The following is a 20,092-nucleotide window of genomic DNA, read 5'->3' on the forward strand; positions in this document are numbered from 1 at the left end:
ATTCACAAGATTATATAAACTTTATAATGCAAAACTCTAAACTGAGTCATAAGTAGCGATAACCCCATTGCGACATAAACTGGTTGTGACAAAGTTTAAATGGCGGGCGTCACCGAAACACGTAGCTCGGCCCAGATCACAAATTCACCAAAGAATGGTTGATTAACAAGTGTCGCAGGGATTATGTCACAATTTGTTGAAGGTCAAGGTAAGATTAATCCATATCTGATGGTCAGTTTTCGTAACTGGACGCTTAGAACGAGGAAATAAAAAAAATGTGAGGTCAATTCAAAAGCTCTTGAAAATGTAAACAAGATCGTTCTGACAGGCAACGTTGTTGACATTGACTCTGACACATGTATCTCATTACATTCACTATAAATGGACAGTTGATTCATAGACAAGACTGTGTTAATAATTACCATGGTGATGAATAAGAAACTCTGAATGTAATGCACATAGTTTTATGCTGTTCATGTTCTGTTTGTGAATACTAGTATTCATCATATTTGATGGTTAGTTTACTTCATTCAAGTGTGTTATACTAAAACACCAAAATTGCGATTAATCAAATATGTGTTTTTACAATTGATAGTTATTTTCAATCCTTCTTTTGATAACTTTAACATTAGTTTTGATCATTGGAGCACCTGTAGTCAATACCCAATTATATATTTACTTACTCTTGTTAAGAATTGAATGTTCACGAATACTACACTGACCACTAGGCAAAGGTTAGAAACTGGCACTATGCAATTATGGGGAAAGGAGCATGTATACTTACTATAATCTATAACCTTACTTTGCTCATGAGATCACATGAATTGTATTTCAGGGCCAGGGTGGGGGCACCACTAGTATCAACTGCTGTTGATAGTTCTGATTGTATTTCAGGACCAGGGATGGGGGCACCACTAGTATCAACTGCTGTTGATAGTTCTGATTGTATTTCAGGGCCAGGGTGGGGGCACCACTAGTATCAACTGCTGTTGATAGTTCTGATTGTATTTCAGGGCCAGGGTGGGGGCACCACTAGTATCAACTGCTATTGATAGTTCTGATTGTATTTCAGGGCCAGGGATGGGGGCACCACTAGTATCAACTGCTATTGATAGTTCTGATTGTATTTCAGGACCAGGGATGGGGGCACCACTAGTATCAACTGCTGTTGATAGTTCTGATTGTATTTCAGGGCCAGGGATGGGGGCACCACTAGTATCAACTGCTATTGATAGTTCTGATTGTATTTCAGGGCCAGGGTGGGGGCACCACTAGTATCAACTGCTGTTGATAGTTCTGATTGTATTTCAGGGCCAGGGTGGGGGCACCACTAGTATCAACTGCTATTGATAGTTCTGATTGTATTTCAGGGCCAGGGTGGGGGCACCACTAGTATCAACTGCTATTGATAGTTCTGATTGTATTTCAGGGCCAGGGATGGGGGCACCACTAGTATCAACTGCTATTGATAGTTCTGATTGTATTTCAGGGCCAGGGATGGGGGCACCACTAGTATCAACTGCTATTGATAGTTCTGATTGTATTTCAGGGCCAGGGATGGGGGCACCACTAGTATCAACTGCTGTTGATAGTTCTGATTGTATTTCAGGGCCAGGGTGGGGGCACCACTAGTATCAACTGCTATTGATAGTTCTGATTGTATTTCAGGGCCAGGGATGGGGGCACCACTAGTATCAACTGCTATTGATAGTTCTGATTGTATTTCAGGACCAGGGATGGGGGCACCACTAGTATCAACTGCTGTTGATAGTTCTGATTGTATTTCAGGACCAGGGTGGGGGCACCACTAGTATCAACTGCTGTTGATAGTTCTGATTGTATTTCAGGGCCAGGGATGGGGGCACCACTAGTATCAACTGCTATTGATAGTTCTGATTGTATTTCAGGACCAGGGATGGGGGCACCACTAGTATCAACTGCTGTTGATAGTTCTGATTGTATTTCAGGGCCAGGGATGGGGGCACCACTAGTATCAACTGCTGTTGATAGTTCTGATTGTATTTCAGGACCAGGGATGGGGGCACCACTAGTATCAACTGCTGTTGATAGTTCTGATTGTATTTCAGGACCAGGGATGGGGGCACCACTAGTATCAACTGCTGTTGATAGTTCTGATTGTATTTCAGGGCCAGGGTGGGGGCACCACTAGTATCAACTGCTGTTGATAGTTCTGATTGTATTTCAGGACCAGGGATGGGGGCACCACTAGTATCAACTGCTATTGATAGTTCTGATTGTATTTCAGGAGTAGGGATGGGGGCACCACTAGTATCAACTGCCATTGATAGTTCTGATTGTATTTCAGGGCCAGGGATGGGGGCACCACTAGTATCAACTGCTGTTGATAGTTCTGATTGTATTTCAGGGCCAGGGATGGGGGCACCACTAGTATCAACTGCTATTGATAGTTCTGATTGTATTTCAGGGCCAGGGATGGGGGCACCACTAGTATCAACTGCTATTGATAGTTCTGATTGTATTTCAGGGCCAGGGATGGGGGCACCACTAGTATCAGTTGTGGCAAAAACCCATTGTGGCGGTCAACCATTGCATTGGTCGTATCCTTCTTTGTGTACTCTCCTTGGGTGCCATTACCCCGAGCTCCAGATAGAGATTTAGCTCCTGTAGCTACTGTACCCACTGTATTTTTTGGCGTTATAAATGTTGAATGGGTATTTCATTTTCCATTACCCAGTGCTTTCAGATATGTGAGTATTTCAGTGATTTTATGCACCTGTCGGTTCCATGTCGGTCCCCAGTATTCCACGCTTGTTGGTTGATGTGAGTAGACGGAACAGGAGATCAGGATTCATCAAACTTATTATCATCAACCGACAATGTTGGATTTAACTCTGAACATTACTGCCGTTACATCGTCAGTGCTGGATTAGATAGACTATATGTAGTGTTTGTAAAGTTGCTTGTCCAGGTCAGACATAGAGATGGGACCTCTGATCACCGGGGCCAAGAACCCGATAGTTCTGTACGTCAGTGGCGGGAACACTCAGGCCAGTCTCATTTCCGGTTAAATGTACTGAACTGTCAAAGAAACGCACACTGAAAGAGGTTTCTAAAACCACACACTTTAATTTGCTCCGACTACCAAACAAAATGGAGGATTGCGTTCAAACTTGACAATTTTGGTTAACAAATCGAAAATCCCATTGAGAGTTCACACAAAGAATTTCACCCAAAATGGTACCACTAAGGCCTTTTCGGCCTTGGTTGGAAATGATTCAGTCTTCTTTGAGTCTCGCCCCAAAGGTGTCGTACCCGAACCAAGTGCAGGCCATTGTAGTGTTTGGATGCCATGTTGTCGTGGGAAGTCCAATGCTGCTCTGGTAGTGTGGGCCGGAGTGTTGTCTTGTTGGAAGATATGATTCCTTTGACGTTCAACATGTGGTACAGGGTGAGGTCTTATGACTTGGTCAGTATAGCAAGTAGCTGTCACACCGTTTCTACGTGACAGGAACACTAGGGGGCCAACCCTCTGGTTCAGAGCGATTGCATCGCACACCATTATGATTGGACCATCCCACAGGTCATTTTCAACAATACATGTTTTGAAAACCATTCCCCTTGCCTTTGCCATACTCCCACTCTGCCATCGGCTGTCGAAACACAATATTGGAGTGTTAAAGCCACACGAGCAATTTTGCAGCTATTCACGGTAAGAGTATTCTTGAAACAAAGGCCTTTACATAGTTAATGTGTTTTCATGGTTCCTTGAGTTGTTGCGTAATCTGGCATGCCGTGTCTCAGTTGCAGGTGATAGCGTACTCTCATCGTAGGTATGGAATATTTGGCGAAACAATTGACATTACTGTTGGAAACTGCTTGGACAGATTTGCCAGAGTGCCAAAGGTATGTCAGTAGGTTTGCCAGAGTTGTAAACGTGTGTCAATAGGTTTGCAAAACAACTCCAAAAACATATACTTTGTAGAATGACCTTGTTTGTATCAGTTGTGCCTGTCCTTGTAGCAATATCATTGTCTGTGTAATAAAACAGTATGAGAGGCTCATGTCTGTTTGGTGAATTCTTGAACAGGGAAACCATGTGTTGTTTCAGGCCAATAATTGACACCTTGTCCGTTGCGGTTGTCTAATGACCCCAGTCCAGGCTACAACATAGAGCAGATGGCAAAACCATAGGCAGTCCATTCATGTAGTTGGATTCAGCTGACAGCTGCTGCTGTCACTGTGTTAGACATGCACTAATTATTCTGACAGATACAAACAACTTTATTCAAACTGAAGGGAAAGGCTGTTGTGTCCGCATTTACTAAGCTTCATTAGGGGCTGTGTGACAGGATGGACTGGGCAGAATGGAAAGTAATATGGTTCAGGGATTCTGAGACAGACTATTTACTCTGTGTATGTGATAGTGTCGTTTGTTAAATTTGTATTCATAGTATTGATGTTGTGTTGTATTTTCAGTAGGGACGTTTTAATAGTTGTATTCCCACTATTGATGTTGTGTTATATTTTCAGTAGGGATTTTGAATTGTATTCACAGTTGGGATGTTGTGTACAGTGGGGATGTTGTAATTACAGTAGGGATATTTATTTTGTATATTCAGTGAAAAATTTGTATTGTTGTATTTGTAGTAGGGATGTTGTGTTGCATTTACAACAGGGTTAATTTGTTTGGTCAGTCACAGCGCTACATGTTAAGGTTTAACAGCTACCACCTAACACCAAATTTACTATGAATTTCAAGGACTGAGTCAACATCTCCTATTGTCATTGTAGAATTGTGTCGTGCAATACACCTGTTTATGTGCACCCAGTTCTGAAGTGGGAGATTATATCTGTGAATGCAGGAGAGAGTCTCTCAGCTGGTCAAGTCAGGGGAATACACACAGGAGGATCTGTGCTTCTCCCTGCAGGAAGCAGTCTTCGCTATGCTGGTAGAGATTACAGGTGAGACTAAGCACCTCCCAGGGAAGGTGCAGGTGAGACTATGTAGTGCACAGGATGTGATTACAGGTAAGAACAATTTGTACATATAGTTTGTTTGGCTCAAAAGCGGACCGATGAATTGCTATGTAACTTGAAAACTAATAAGCATAACATACTCAATGAAATGCTGATCATAATCAATACAGCATACCAACTCTGATAGGTTTTTGAAGAATTTTTGTCCTAATAACAACAAAGGTGTTTAACAGACTATCATTAGAACATTGACACAGTTTAGTGTTTATTACGAAGGAGGAGTGCCGAGAAAGGCATAGCCAGGTGTTCGAGAAGCATGTGCACTTGTGCCGAGAAAGTTATTTATTCATTAACTCGTGCTGTGCTGTCTCCATACTTTCTCACACACAGAGTTGGTACGATGTTTTGATTATGATCAGCGTTTCATTGAGTATGTTATGCGTAGTAGTTTTTTAGTTACATAGTAATTCATCGGTCGGCTTTTGAGACAAACGGATTGTTGGTGGATATTACAAATGAGAATTATACGTTCCCAAGTAGAGATTACAGGTGAGACTGTTCTGAAAAGTTGAAGATTGGTGAGACTAGTAGACATCTTGTGGGGTTTACACATGAAAATCGGGGCGGTGTGGTAGCCAAGTGGTTGAAGAGTTTGCTCGAGGTGCCAAAGACCCAGGTTCGATTCCCCACATGGGTACAATGTGTGAACCCATTTCTTTTGTTCTGACCCATGATAATGCTGGAATATTGCTAAAGTGGTGTAAAACCCTACTCCCTCACTCACTACTTATGGGAATCAGATGAAACTAATGTGTCCCATGGTTAAGGGTATCTAAATTATATCCAGTCCCCAGATGGACTTTACACATAAGACTAATGCCACCCCAATGTTATTGTACAAGTGAGACTTATCTGTGCCTAGAAGGAGATTACAGATGGAACTAGTCCGTTTGCAGGGTTACCAGTCTTTTCCCAGGTGAAACTTTGGTTCAGATGACAGGTAAACTTGACATGTAATTGACATCACATACCTGGTAGAGATGAATAAATAGATAACAAGTCATGTGATATAGTATATCTTTAGCTAACAAAGCAGGGTGACACTAGGTCATGCTGTCTACTTTCTCTAGCGCTGGACCCAGATTTTCGAAGCTCTCTTAGCGCTACGACGGTCGTAAGTTGAGGTTGATGTATGGCGCTTACGACTAACTTAGCACTAACAGAGCTTCAAAAATCTAGGCCCAGATTGTCTGGATGATGTAGAGGTCAATGGGCTTGTTCACTTTTGACAGTGTCCCTGAATCTATATCTTTGTCTACAGTGTTATTAAGTTAATTTATGGAATACCAGTCAGTGATTGTTTTATTGTTGACTCATATATTTATGTAGTGACATTCATTTCTTTCATTGTTTGACATTCATATAAGGAGGAAAAGCATTGTGTGCATACACTGTATAAAGGGGTTTTGTCCCTCATGCATGGAATTGAACATCGAACCCAGATGGGACTTTATGCATCATATCATGTGTCTCACTGACAATGATGGGACATTGTTAATGGTACAAACTATGAGAGTATATGAGTGTGAACTGTGTATAACCTTTCATCTTACGTCACGCATAAATGTCGTTTTCTGATTAGCTGAGTACCTGTTATTTTCAGTGTACTCTGCTTATATGCGAGGTGTCACCCGTGGCGAGCCACCTCCTCGTGGTGGGTGCTGGGTAACGCCAAGAGCTCGCCGACACCCCCGTAGTGGACCCGGGGGATGTTTGGTCCACCAACCCGTTTGCCGTGGGTTGCGGCCCTGTGTCGGTGGAGGAGGGGATCCTGGTGGTTGAGGGCAATGGGAGCAGGACCAGTGTTCCTATTGCTCAACACTCCACTTCGGCCCTGACTTCACCTAGACAGGTGGTTGAATTGGCCCGGTTCAACCAATCGGCTGGTCATGCCAAGCCCTGTACATGGATTTTATGTCATTGCACAGAATTTGATTTGGAATTGTTTACATTTTAGTCTTGGCTCTCTTTGTTCATAGAATATTATTTGACTTGATTTTTTATTACATGAACTTTGCCTAGAGTCTTATGCCCAGAAGGCGGTGGCTCATGGGCCAATCTGGTGGAACTGTTAATATTGTTAATGTTTCTGCTGGAGTATATCATCCGAGTATCCTTGGTGCTGTAAGCTGGAGGCCTGCTTGCTTTAGCATTGTCCTTGTGATACTCCATGGTGGGTGGGGAGCTCGAATGACGAACCAATATACCAATAATCATGGATTACCAAACCCCTAACAAAAAAAACCAAACGACAACTGGAAAATGATCAACATCGACCCTCTATACAAATTGATCACTGGCCACGTTTTTTGATTATTGAGACCCCTGACAAGACCCCTTTGAAATTAATCCCTTTGCAATTCCAAAAGGTATCCCTGGCATTGCAGGTGAGGTAAAAGATATCAAACGCTTGCGATCAGGTTCACTGCTGATTGAATGTAGCAGAAAACAACAAGTTACCAACCTGTTATCAACTGATATATTTGTCGGAGTCCCGGTATTAGTTTCTGCCCACAGAACACCGAATACGAGCAAAGTTATAGTTCGAGACCGTGAGCGTCTTCTAGCAGACATGACTGAGCTTGATATAATGTCCGAGATGAAAGATCATGGAAAAATAATGAGACTGTCCAAACCAACACATATCTGTTTTCATTTTCAGCTGCAACACCTCCAAACTCAATCAAAGCAGGTTACTGCAATCTGAATGTTGACTTATATATTCCAAATCCTCTGCGCTGCTTTAAGTGTCAAAAGTACGAACATGGTGTTAATACTTGCACATTGTCTGTTGCATGTGCTCACTGTGCTGAAAATACACATGTAACCGAAGATTGTGACAGTATTCACAAAAAATGTGCAAACTGTTCAGGAAATCATTCATCCTTTTCGAAAGAATGTCCCATTTGGAAAAGGCAAATGGAAATTTACAAAATCAAATTTTCCAGGATCGTCAGTTTTGCTGAAGCAAGAAGGATTGTACAACCTACTGAGCACACTGAAACTTACGCCTCTGTCACAAAAACATCTGAAACCTCATCAAAAGGAACAACTACGCCAGTACTAACTTCGTCAAGCTCATGTCAGACTGACCTAATATGGGTAAATTCAGATATTCCTCAGTCTATCTCTCCTGATCTTCCACAGTCTATCTCAGAACAGTCTACTCAGACAGATACAGCTCAGTCTACGCAAAAGACTGTATCTCCTTCGACTACAACTCCTTCACAGTCTGATAGAAACGATAAACAAACTGTAAAATCGAAATTCAAGACAAGGCCAGAAACTTCGAAATCAAATCGAGCACCAAAGGGGTCAGACAATAAAATCAAATTGTTTAACAAGTTTGGATCACATGAGGAAATGGATGTATCGGATCACATCCATCCCAGGGCACATAGCTTGTCGCCCTCCAAAACAGTGCGGGATAGATCCCCAATAAATCCCCCCAAAAGATAGTTTATTCCAATAATATTGTATAGTGGAACTGCAGAGGATTGAGGACTAATTTACATGAATTACAGCTATTAGTCCAAGACTTTACACCTTCAGCGTTATGTCTCCAAGAGACATATTTAAAACAAACAGATACTTCGTCATTTTAATGCATATCATTCTTTTTCACCTCCGGGTGATAGAGCTACTGGTGGGTCATCTATTATAGTCAGACAAAACGTTATTCAAAGCCCTGTTCCACTTATTACTAATATGCAAGTTGTTGCAGTGAGAATTACTTTACATGTAGCGTTTACGCTATGCTCTCTCCATATTTCACCGTCTTCGACGTTTCCCAAAACTGATCTTCAAGCTCTATATGACCAACTCCCGAAACCCTGTATTATAATGGGAGATTTAAATGGGCACAACCCACTCTGGGTTAGTGTAACTACAAACACTAAAGGTAAATTGTTGGAGGACTTTTGTTCTGACAATGATTTATGTATTTATAAAGATGGTTCCAACACATATTTACACCCTGGTACAGGGATCTATTCTGCTCTTGACTTGTCATTGACAAATTCAGAACTACTAAATGAATTTGAATGGTCAGTCCACGTTGACCTCTGTGGAAGTGACCATTTTCCTACTGTATTAAAAACTGTAACTCCATCCGATGTTCCTCCATCACCAAGACGAAATTTTTAAAAGGCTAACTGGGCTTTATTTGAGACACTGTGTGCTGAAAAACTTCAACCTGAACGTTTTATTGACGTTCCTGATGCTATTAAATGCTTTTCTGATGAACTGAATTCCATAGCTGATGAGTGTATACCAAAGTCCTCTGTAGTTCCACACATAAGAAAACCATGGTTCAACGATGAGTGCGAACAAGCTAGGAAGGCAAGGAAAAAAGCAGAACATTATTTCCGTCGTCATCCTATGGTGCATAATTTAAATAAATTTAAAATTTTAAATGCTAAAGCACGGCGTACATTTAAACAGAACAAACGCCAATCATGGCAAAATTATGTATCCAAAATAAATTCTCGGACACCCATGTCCAAGGTATGGAACATGGTCCAGAAAATCAAAGGTAAAGGTACTAAACCTACTGTTCATCATCTTAAAAATGGAGATCAATTGCTTACTGATAAATCAGATATTGCTAATAAACTGGGTGAAACCTTTGCTAAACATTCGCCCTCTTCAAATTATGTACCAAAATTCCAGCAATATCAAAAACAACAAGAAAAGAAAACTATTAATTTCAATTCTGATAATGGGAAACGTTTTCTATTCATGAACTCCAATGGTTTCCGTGAAAATAGAAGTACTGTCGACCACTTAGTGCGACTGGAATCATTTGTGAAAAACGCACTAATTAATAAACAACACGCTGTGTCTATCTTTTTTTTATCTCGAAAAGGCATATGACACAACCTGAAAATATGGCATTCTGAGAGATTTACATGACTTTGGCTTGCGAGGTCGTTTGCCTGAATTTATAGCCAACTTTTTAAATAACAGACAATTCCAGGTCCGTGTGGGTTCTACCCTGTCTGATCATTACAATCAGGATCAGGGTGTTCTACAAGGCAGTATTTTGTCAGTCACTCTTTGTAGCATCAAGATCAACAGTTTATCAAAAGTTTTAAAAGATTCAATTGATGGGTCGTTATTTGTGGATGATTTTAATATTTCTTGTCGTGGTAAAAATATGCATACCATTGAACGGCAATTGCAGTTGTGTTTAAACAAGATTAATAAATGGTGTCTTGAAAACGGCTTTAAATTTTCCAAATCGAAAACTAACTGCATACATTTTTGTCGTAAATACAAACCACATAAAGACCCTGAATTGTCTCTTGATGGCACACCCAATAAAGTTGTGAAGGAAGCCAAGTTCTTGGGTCTAATCCTTGATTCACACTTAACGTTTTTACCGCATGTTAAATCACTTAAAACTAAATGCCTGAAGGCACTTGACCTATTGAATGTGGTGTCAAATTCTAAATGGTGAGGCTCCATGGCTTTATGGCTTCATCGTATATGGTGGAGCCTGCAAAAGCAACCTCAAACTTCTTGATTCTGTCCACCACCAAGGTTTAAGACTTTGTCTTGGGTCTTTCCGAACCATCTCTTGCACAACGCCGTATCAAATTATCTTTACAATATATTACAAAACTGTATTCTAACGAATCTAACCCTGCATATAACTGTGTCTTCAATTCTCTTTATGAGGATTTGTATAACAAAAAGTCTTCTCTTGTTCCACCTCTTGTGCTCAGAATAAAGCCGTTTATTGCTGCTGCTGGTATTGAGCTGGACAATATAGCTCCTTTCCGTCTTCTTTCCTCTCCTCCTTGACAGTTGGTTAGGCCACAAGTTGACCTAACATTAACTACTTTTAAAAAAATCAGAAACGAATGAATTACAGTACAAACAAGAATATAATCAATTGAAACATACATATAACCATTACAAATCCTTATTTACAGATGGGTCCAAGGACGGTGGCGCAGTTGCTTGTGCTACTGTCATTGGATCTAGAACAATATCTTCTAGATTACCAGACTATAGTTCCATTTTTACAGCAGAAGCTAACGCCATATTAACAGCTCTTAAATATATTCAAAGACACCCGAAACGTAAACAGTATATAATATATTCCGACTCTCTTTCTTGCCTTCAGGCAATTAAAAATATTTCTTGTAAACATCCAGTTTTAACTGAAATTATTGAACTGTATAATTCTCTTGCTACGGGCCAATACGACATCGTCTTTTGTTGGTTACCCAGTCACGTAGGTATTTCTGGGAATGTGATGGCCGATCTTGCTGCAAAAGTAGCACTCAACAAATCTGTGACACCACTTCTTCTTCCATATTCAGATTACAAAGCTTGCATTAGAACGTATATCCGTGATCTGATGCAGAAGAAGTGGGACACTCAAGTAGGTATCAATAAATTACATGAAATAAAACCGTATATTGGTTACACCTACTTGGGTTGTCAGTCCAGATTTGAGGAGGTCATCATGCGATGTGGCCACACAAGATATACACATAAATATTTGCTTAAAGGTGAAGATCCTCCGTTGTGTATCCGTTGTGATGGAAGAATCACAGTGAAGCATATCCTGCTTGATTGTGTTGAGTATTCCATCACTAGGGATCAGTATTTTACATCACGAACGCTGAAGGATCTTTATAATAACACAAGCTCTCATTTAATCATTGCATTTTTAAAAGAATTAGATTTATTGACTGAATTGTAAATAGATAAATATTTTATTATTGGAAGTTTAAATTCATAACTGTGCTTGTTAGTGGCTGTATCCTCAAAGGGGGTTGAAGTACTGTAAAACTATTGTCCTCCTGAGAGGGTGCGTAAGTCCCCCAAACATTCAAAGTAAATTCAAACTTTCAAAGTTTTAATCGTAGCATAAGTGTCTTTTTATTTGCATGGCTTGATTTCCCAAACTGCTGACGGCTGGGGGGATGATGTAAATCCAGCTAGGGTCCCTGCAGGTAGCAAAGGTATTGTAAGCCCCCATGGTCCCTAGTATGGTGATCTACCTTCAGTTGTTAGCAATCAATAGCCAATTTTTATCTTGTATTGTCCTCTATAGATAAATTGTTTTAGGTATAGTTACTAAATTTATATTCTCATCTGTGATATTCTAGTTGTTTTACTGTCCTTCGTTGACAGGTTTTATGATAGACATATATTTCATTTCAGTATTAAATGTTCTCGTCACGATATGGCTGAGATATTGACGATGTGGCGTTAAATATTAACTCACTCACTCACTCACTATATGCGCGGTACATTGCAATATACCCCGCTGCCAATAGCAACTCATTCGGTACTTCGTTTTAGTTACTTTTTTTATCTAGAATAACATTAAAAGATGCATGATGCATGGAAATTACCGATGTTTTGTGAAGGAAAATCAATGGAAGGGAGATAACTAAATCTGTTGTTCTTGTGTCGTCCGCAAAATCTGGCGATGGCTACGAAAACATATTGCTCCCTTTCGTATAAATAAATTGTTACGAAATGTTCAAATGTAGTCCCTGTGAATATTAAGATGGGAAATTACATCGCAGCGACTTTACTGAGACAATGCCAGTGGGAAAAAACAGCAAGATGCAATATTCAAATCGTCCGATTCGTAAAGCCTGGCTGAAGTGTACGATCTGATGCCCATGCTTCAAACAGATCAAAATTAACATTGAAGTGTTTGGTCTGGTCCCTTCAGGCTCAGGGAACATAAAAATACATTGAAGGTACCTCAACCCTTGCTTCCCTCGTGACCAGTGAACAACTTATAATGTGTTGCAGAGCGAGCCATGGCACACTGCAAGTCCCAGGAAGCCATCGTTGGAGGAGTGGGATGTAAGTCTTGTCATTCTCACCATCTTTCATGTTGTTACCATGGTTACCTGCTTTTCTTGCTCATGTTTGTAATGAATAATGATATAGAATCATCCATGTAATGATTCCAGGGAAGAATGGATGTCAGTGTCCCTTGTTTGTCTAAAACAAAATCAAATCTCCAACTCTGTTATTTTGCTGGTGCCACTTTCATCAGCCCACCAAAGTCACGAATGATTCCAATTGACTTAGCAAGTTGGGTTTTGCGCCACTAAATGTGCCAATGTGTGTAAATTTATGAACGGTTGCGTGCTTTTGTATGCAGCAGTTATATGTATGCCTACTGGCAAACAAGGATAAGTAATGAGCACTGACCTGACAATTGACACATATTAGCATGTATGAGTGCCGACCACTGGTGCCTACCATTATGAGTGAAGGGGCCTAGGTTGTATGTGATCAAGTGTAGTGTGATGGATGAAGTGCATGACCTGTCTCAGTAAAGGCTTGTGTAGCTACGCGGTATCAATTTCATCATCATGCACTGCACATGCAGTAGCCTCCATCTGCTCTCCCTTTTGCAAACCAAATGGGTTTGCTCATTGTCGTGCACTGCCAACCTCCCGTTTATACATTCTCTACACCAGATCAACTTATCCTTGTTTGCCAGTAATGTCCTCAAAACTTACTTTTTCTTACTTTTTCACATTTGGCGATACTCATGTCCGATGTGTGTTATTAAATGATGTGATGTTTTGTAATCTTAATGTGAGAGGAATGTTCAGCTGAGATGTGAAAAAATGAATTAACCTACATCCTGCACAGTGTATTTTACAAGTGTAGGTTTGCTAAAGCAGCTAGAATGCAGTAGAACACACTTTATGCAAAGGAACATGTTGGTCGATCATTTTTCGTTTGTGTTGAATCTGGGACAACTAAGTGTTTATGTAGATCTCTTCATCTTTAATACTTTGGTGTGTGACTGTATCCCTACCCATTAAAGTGACTCTCCTGTCTCTTGTACAAAGGGCTTCCATGTCTGCACTTGGAACTGTACAACATGGGGATAAATACACAGTTGGAAATAGGTTTTCACCTGATAATCACCTGTAGGATAATCTTTCACTTTTCAAATATTAAACTGAGGAAAACATTTTGTAACTAGTTTAAAGGTCACATATACTCTAATAGGGTACAAATACAAAATCACTTGCTGACACCGTTATAGTTGACACCCCGTCATTAAAACTGCTCATTTCGATCTTTAATTACCTTAAATCGACCTTTTTGTCAACAGTGCACAATTCTTTCGCAAACGAAATTTCAACCAATCAGAGCGGCGCGTCTCCGTGACGTAATAGTGGGTATAGAAATGAGGGTATGTGCAGTATTCATCTACATTTCAGGGGTTAAACTATTTCGTTTACAGGTTTGTACAAACCTGAAATCGCGAAAGCTGTTGAGAAAAATGAAAGCTATATGTTCTCACAATCTACTATCATTCAGTTTTGTCTCCTGCTTTGCCTAGTTTTCGAGTTACAACTCATAGACGATTCTGTCAAAATCACTTGGTGTCGCTAGGTTGTAATCCGTGTTAGGTGGTATAAACCTTCACGTTATTTGTCATTATTCACTTGATGCTCAGTTAATGAACTTATAACAGGTATAATTAGTGGTAACGCCACTTAGATTACCCGACAAAGGCCCCCATTTGGTATTTCTTTTGTCTAGATCGATCAAAGGATTAACCGATAACACGCTGATTGATTAATTAGTTTTATGGGGATTTAAATGGGGGATTTGTCAAAAGGTAGTGTTTATGTATGTACATTTACTAATCTATACTGAATACACTTTGTCGTGTCTGTGTCTATGTAAAACAACACCCTTCTTTCAAAGGATTAACCGCCAATACACTGATTGCTCATTATTGGCTAACTAAATTACTTTTTAAAGACAATGACGCACATTATGCCATTAGTTGCCAGGTGTGCTATCTTGGGTAACCAACGAAACTATACAGCCATGTGAAAAACCTGAAACGATACATAACGTTTTCGTATATTAGACTGTTAAAAGACACATCTTTTGGGAAACCTACAGATGAATAATATATCACTTGTTTTTGTGGATATTGATGGATACATTCCTCGAAGAAGGTAATAGCCTGACATTGCTCCTATAACTGTAATTTTAATATGTGCGTTTTTGTATTTAATGAGTTGTCGTAGCTTTCAACAGAATTGTTGTTTTCGTTGTTAACTGTAATGATGCAGACGACATACACTAGGGCGTGCGAGCGAATTATGATTCATATAGGAAATCTATGAAATGTCTACACATTACATTCCTCTTATACATTAGCAGATCGCTGCTTTTTATTAAGTTTCAAAATGCATGCAAGTATGATTATAAAGTAATTAGGATTATGAGACCAAGTATAAAGACGTATATTGACAAGTGTCTACATACTGGTGGGTGAACGTTACAAACCAAGTAAATTTAGCAAGTGTAGAAATTTATCGCGCAGTATTTTCACTTCGACCCCGACCTCGCTTAGGTTATGTCATGCAAACTCATTTTGGTAATGATTCAAATACATATTTGTGTAGTTTTGATTTTCTAACGTGATGAGAACAAACCATACATAATCTCATCAATTCAAATGGATTTGACTTCACGATTTTCAAAAATGGCGGCGCCCTGTCTTGGGATGAATTCTATTTAAGTTTGTTTTCACCGACTTACAAAAGGACAATTACTTTCTACTGGTAGTAAAATATGTATTTTAATGATGGACAATAGGATTTTGCATGACATTGCTTATAACATAACAATTTCACTCTTGGAAGTGAGGTGGAGGTCAATATAACATTGCTTACAATAAATATGTCACTTCGACCCCCACCTTGCTTCCTCGGACGAAGTCCTTATGTTGAAAGTTGTGTCATGCAAAATCCTTTTGGTCACGATTCAAATGCATATTTAACTACCAGTAAAAAGTAGTTTTGATTTTCTAACTTGATGAAAACAAATCATAATCTCAATAATTCTAACGGACTTTAGCCCGTGACTTCAGGATTTTCGAAAATGGCGGCGCCCTGTCTGAGGATGAATGCTATTTAAGTTTGTTTTCACCGACTTACAAAATCCAAATTACTTTCTACTGGTAGTAAAATATGTGTTTTATTGATGGACATTAGGATTTTACATGACATTGCTTATAACATAACAATTTCACTCCTAGAATCGGTCAATATAAGGGGTCAATAAAAGATTACTTACGATAATATTGTCACTTCGACCACAACCTCGCCTCCGAGGAAGAAAGTGTTATAGCCATGCAAAATCTTTTTGGTCAGCAATATGCAGTAAGCAGTCTTAATTTTATAAGCTCGATGAAACTTAAACTCCATTTTCTATCCTGGAAGCTTGGTAGGGGGCGAACCATCCGATTTAGTATACACCACAGGCTTCCGCAAAGCTCACTTCGCTCACACTAACAACCAATTGAAGCACAAACTACGGAGTCTGGTGGAAATCTGTGCATAGTGACACCATCACCCGACCTCAAGGAACAATTGACGGCAACACAAGAAATCGGCATGTCTTTGGTGACGTCGAGAAATCAGCAAAATGACGAGCTTCCTACACATTTTCTATACATTTAACTGGAAACCGTTCCTTCTATGACGTCATTGTAGGGCTCTGGCGACAGAGTTACGTAACCTGTCTGCGGTTTCGTTTGCGGGCGAGAGAGAAGCAGACGGCTTTTTAGCAAATTTTAAGAGCTTGGTATTAGTTATCCACAAGTTTTTTTAACAAAAAAATGGCGTTTCGTTTATGACTAACCAAAAGTCTTTCATATGCATGATAAAAAGAGTACCAAAAAATAGAGTCTAGTGGTCCTTTAATTACGAATGAAACAAATCTTCAGATTTTCCTGCTTTTACTCTGATCCCGGCAATAAAAGACTTCAAGACATGATGGAGAAGATGGCTGAAGAAAGGGAGACATGCTACAGATCAGAGGTTTGTGACCAGGAGTTAGCTCCCTTGAAGCACCTGTTAATTTGTTTGCTGTAGCCTTCTTGAAAGCTGGATGCATTTGAACACTGCATCATTTTGGACTTGAATTTTCACGGAATAATGTTTTCTTAATTTGGTAAGCAGTGATGATCAGGTTATGTTGTTTGTGTTTCTTGTTAGTTTCTTATATATTGCCACATTCAATATGTGTAAGTACGTCATGTTAATTTGTCATAGGAGGCGACTAACGTTATCGGGTAGTCAGGCTCACTGACTTTGTTATCCCCCTGGCATGTTATGCGGGGGATATAGTCGACGCCTCATCTGTCTGTCTGTCCGTGCGTCCGTCCGGCCGTATTCATTTTGTATCTGGAGCGTGACTAAAAAACCGTTCAATATTTTAAGACCGAATTTGGTAGATATAATAACCTGAACCTATGGTCTCTTTACAGAGTTTGGACATTTTTATTGTTTTTGTTTTGCCATGGAACGTTTTTGGTGTTAGTCTAATGGTAGGGTGGGCTTTGTTTCCGGAGCAGAACTAAAAACTTCATTCAGTATTTTTCTGCAAAACTTGGTAGATATATCAGTCAGAACCTAAAGTGGTGCCTTTTGCTATTTACAGGTTTTTGTGATTTATTATTTTCTCTGTTTCCATGGAATTGTTTCAGACTTTGTCTGGAAAGTGAGAGGTGTGTTTAGTTTCAAAAACTCAATAACCTTCCTTATATCTGTCAGCAAAACTTGGTAGATATGCGTGGCAGACCAAAAGTGGTGCCTTTTGCTATGTACAGGTTTCTGTGATTTATCAATTTCTGGGTTTCCATTGAAACGATTCGGACTTAGTCTCAATAAGGAGGGATGGGCTACGTTTCCGGAGCACAACTCGAAAACTAATTCTTATCTTTCAGCACAATTTGGCAGATATGTGAGGCAGATCACAAAGTTGTGCCTTTTGCTATTTACAAAGTCTTGGCATTTTTATTTTCCCCAGTTTCCATGGAAACAATTCTGACTTAGTCTCAAAATGGATGATGGGCTTCGTTTCCGGAGCACAACTCGAAAACCTTTTCGTATCTTTCAACAGATCTTAGCTGACATAAGGGACAGATCTTGAAGTGGTGCCTTTTGTTGTTTACAGATGTATGGCGTTTATATTTCTCATGATTTCCATGGGGACGATTCAAGCTTCATCTAAAAAAACGTCAAGTAACTGTCAGATGATTTGTCCTTTCAAACATGTGGGGGCCGGGGGATGTCATCTTCTGTTGACTCCTGTTTACGTATGTCATCATACCCCAACTGCATAGATCGATGCTCATGCTGTTGATCACGAGATTGTATGGATCAGACCCAATTATCTACAGCCTGCAATATGTCTGGCAAATTGCTGAATGTGGCATAAACTTAATACTCACTCATGCAATGCTAAAACCATACTTTTGCTTTTTGGTTTCACAGATTTCATGAAACTATAGACCTGGCATGTCTCACACACTCACTCCCTCACTCAGTACAGCAGAATATTGTCTTGTAGGTTCTGTATTGACAACGGTGCCATGATTGCGCAGGCAGGATGGGAGATGTTTAAAGCAGGGGAGACTACTCCGCTCAACGAAACAAGCTGTACACAGAGGTAGGAAATGCAATCCTACATTTTTTGTAGCATAATGGTTTGTTCAGAAAGAGATGACAGTGCAGAGGTGATGGTAACTCCCATGTTTTAATATATACATAGAACTGAAGTCGTGGTACAAGTAATGAAGAAGTGGTGTGTTGAGGAGTTAGCCATGTATTATATTCAAAGGAAACAACCTATTTAATCACATGGTTATAATGGGTGGGGGAGACTGATATCAGGGTCAACTCATTACCCATACGCTCCAGCCTTACTCGCTTGTAAATGTGACTGGGTACACTGGTGCTCAGCCAATCAGAAAACATTACTTATGTGTTAGATAGTGTAAATTAATGTCCTGGAAGATGCCTACCATGTTCTGCTAATTATTTATCATTATAGTAACATCAGAAGAAAATATATACCTACTTATTTTACAAAATAACCTTCAGAACATGAATTTCAACAGGTTTTGTCAGCTACTAAACATATATTAATTGAAGCAATTAATGTACATTAATTGAAAATATTGCTTCGTTTATTTATCATGTTTTTTCTAAACAGATGGTATTGGCACTGTACTCTTGAGTGAGTCATGCTTTGTGGACTCATCCATGTGAATTGAACCATCAAGTGTGAAGTATATTGTATAAATATTCCTCTTGTGTCAGGAGGGCGCGTGAAGCCAGTCAAGGAAGGCAATGGAATTCACTCTGCAGACTTAGCTGAGTCAGAAAAATTTACAGACTTAACAGTTTGTCTTGATTCTGTTCCTTCTATTGTCAGAAGGTGGTGGGATAGTTCAGCAGTTAAAATGTTTACTCATCACACTGAAGACCTGGGTTTGATTCGCAACATGGGAACAATATGTGGAACCCATTTCTCGAGTTCTCTTGGAGTGATATGTATGGAATACTGGTAACAATGTAAAACACAACACACTCACTCATCTCACAAATAGCTGAACACGTGCCCTTCACATTAAGCTGACTAGCAGTGATATCCCTAACTATTTTTGTCCAGTATATATTCACTCACTCACTTGAGTCTAACATGTAATGGATGGTTTCAGGTTTCGAACAGATGAAGTTGAGGTGACCTGGAGGCTGTGATTGAAGCACATAGTGACATGGAAGAGAGCACTCAAAGTTGATATAAGACCCAGATATCTCCCATCTCAAAACAAGGACTTTTTTGGTGGTTCTAATGTGACATAAGCTTTGTAAATAGCACACTGTAAATAAATATATATATATGACATGGTATGTACTTCGTAGCTTGTCATTTCACGGGATCCCTTTTGCAGAATTTTTTCTCAAGCAGTTTGTCTATGAACATGTGGACACAGTTTCAACAGTGGACTGAACCCAGTTAGTTTTCAGTAACCTGATACCTCCTGCAGCTAGTTCTCTAAGAAGTTTTCAAGAGTGGGAGGTGTCCTACTAATTACTGAATAACACGCTTAATTACTGCTACGGAGAGATCCTAAAAGATAGGGACTTTTCTAGCATTTGGCCTAGGACTATATGACCTCATATATACAGCTGAACTCTGCAGAGACATGCTCATAGCATACAGCTTGATGGATATTATGACCCAAGCTGCT

The 20,092-nt window shown here is 39.8% G+C and overlaps 1 protein-coding gene across 1 annotated transcript; it reads left to right on the forward strand.

Moving 5' to 3' along the window:
* Positions 1 to 183: 183 nt before the first annotated feature.
* LOC137257538 (probable tRNA N6-adenosine threonylcarbamoyltransferase) lies at positions 184 to 19,635 on the forward strand. The gene is made up of 13 exons (XM_067794864.1): positions 184 to 208; positions 2,207 to 2,268; positions 2,531 to 2,579; positions 2,956 to 3,029; positions 3,790 to 3,878; positions 4,113 to 4,161; positions 4,318 to 4,395; positions 4,845 to 4,944; positions 12,808 to 12,865; positions 15,837 to 15,842; positions 16,814 to 16,885; positions 18,406 to 18,504; positions 19,559 to 19,635. The coding sequence occupies exons 1-13, from the start codon at positions 184 to 186 to the stop codon at positions 19,596 to 19,598; spliced, it is 801 nt and encodes a 266-aa protein (XP_067650965.1). The 3' UTR covers positions 19,599 to 19,635.
* The last annotated feature ends 457 nt before the right edge of the window (positions 19,636 to 20,092 follow it).

The sequence above is a fragment of the Haliotis asinina genome, chromosome 12 (assembly GCF_037392515.1).
Source record: "Haliotis asinina isolate JCU_RB_2024 chromosome 12, JCU_Hal_asi_v2, whole genome shotgun sequence".
In the NCBI taxonomy this organism is placed as follows: domain Eukaryota; kingdom Metazoa; phylum Mollusca; class Gastropoda; order Lepetellida; family Haliotidae; genus Haliotis; species Haliotis asinina.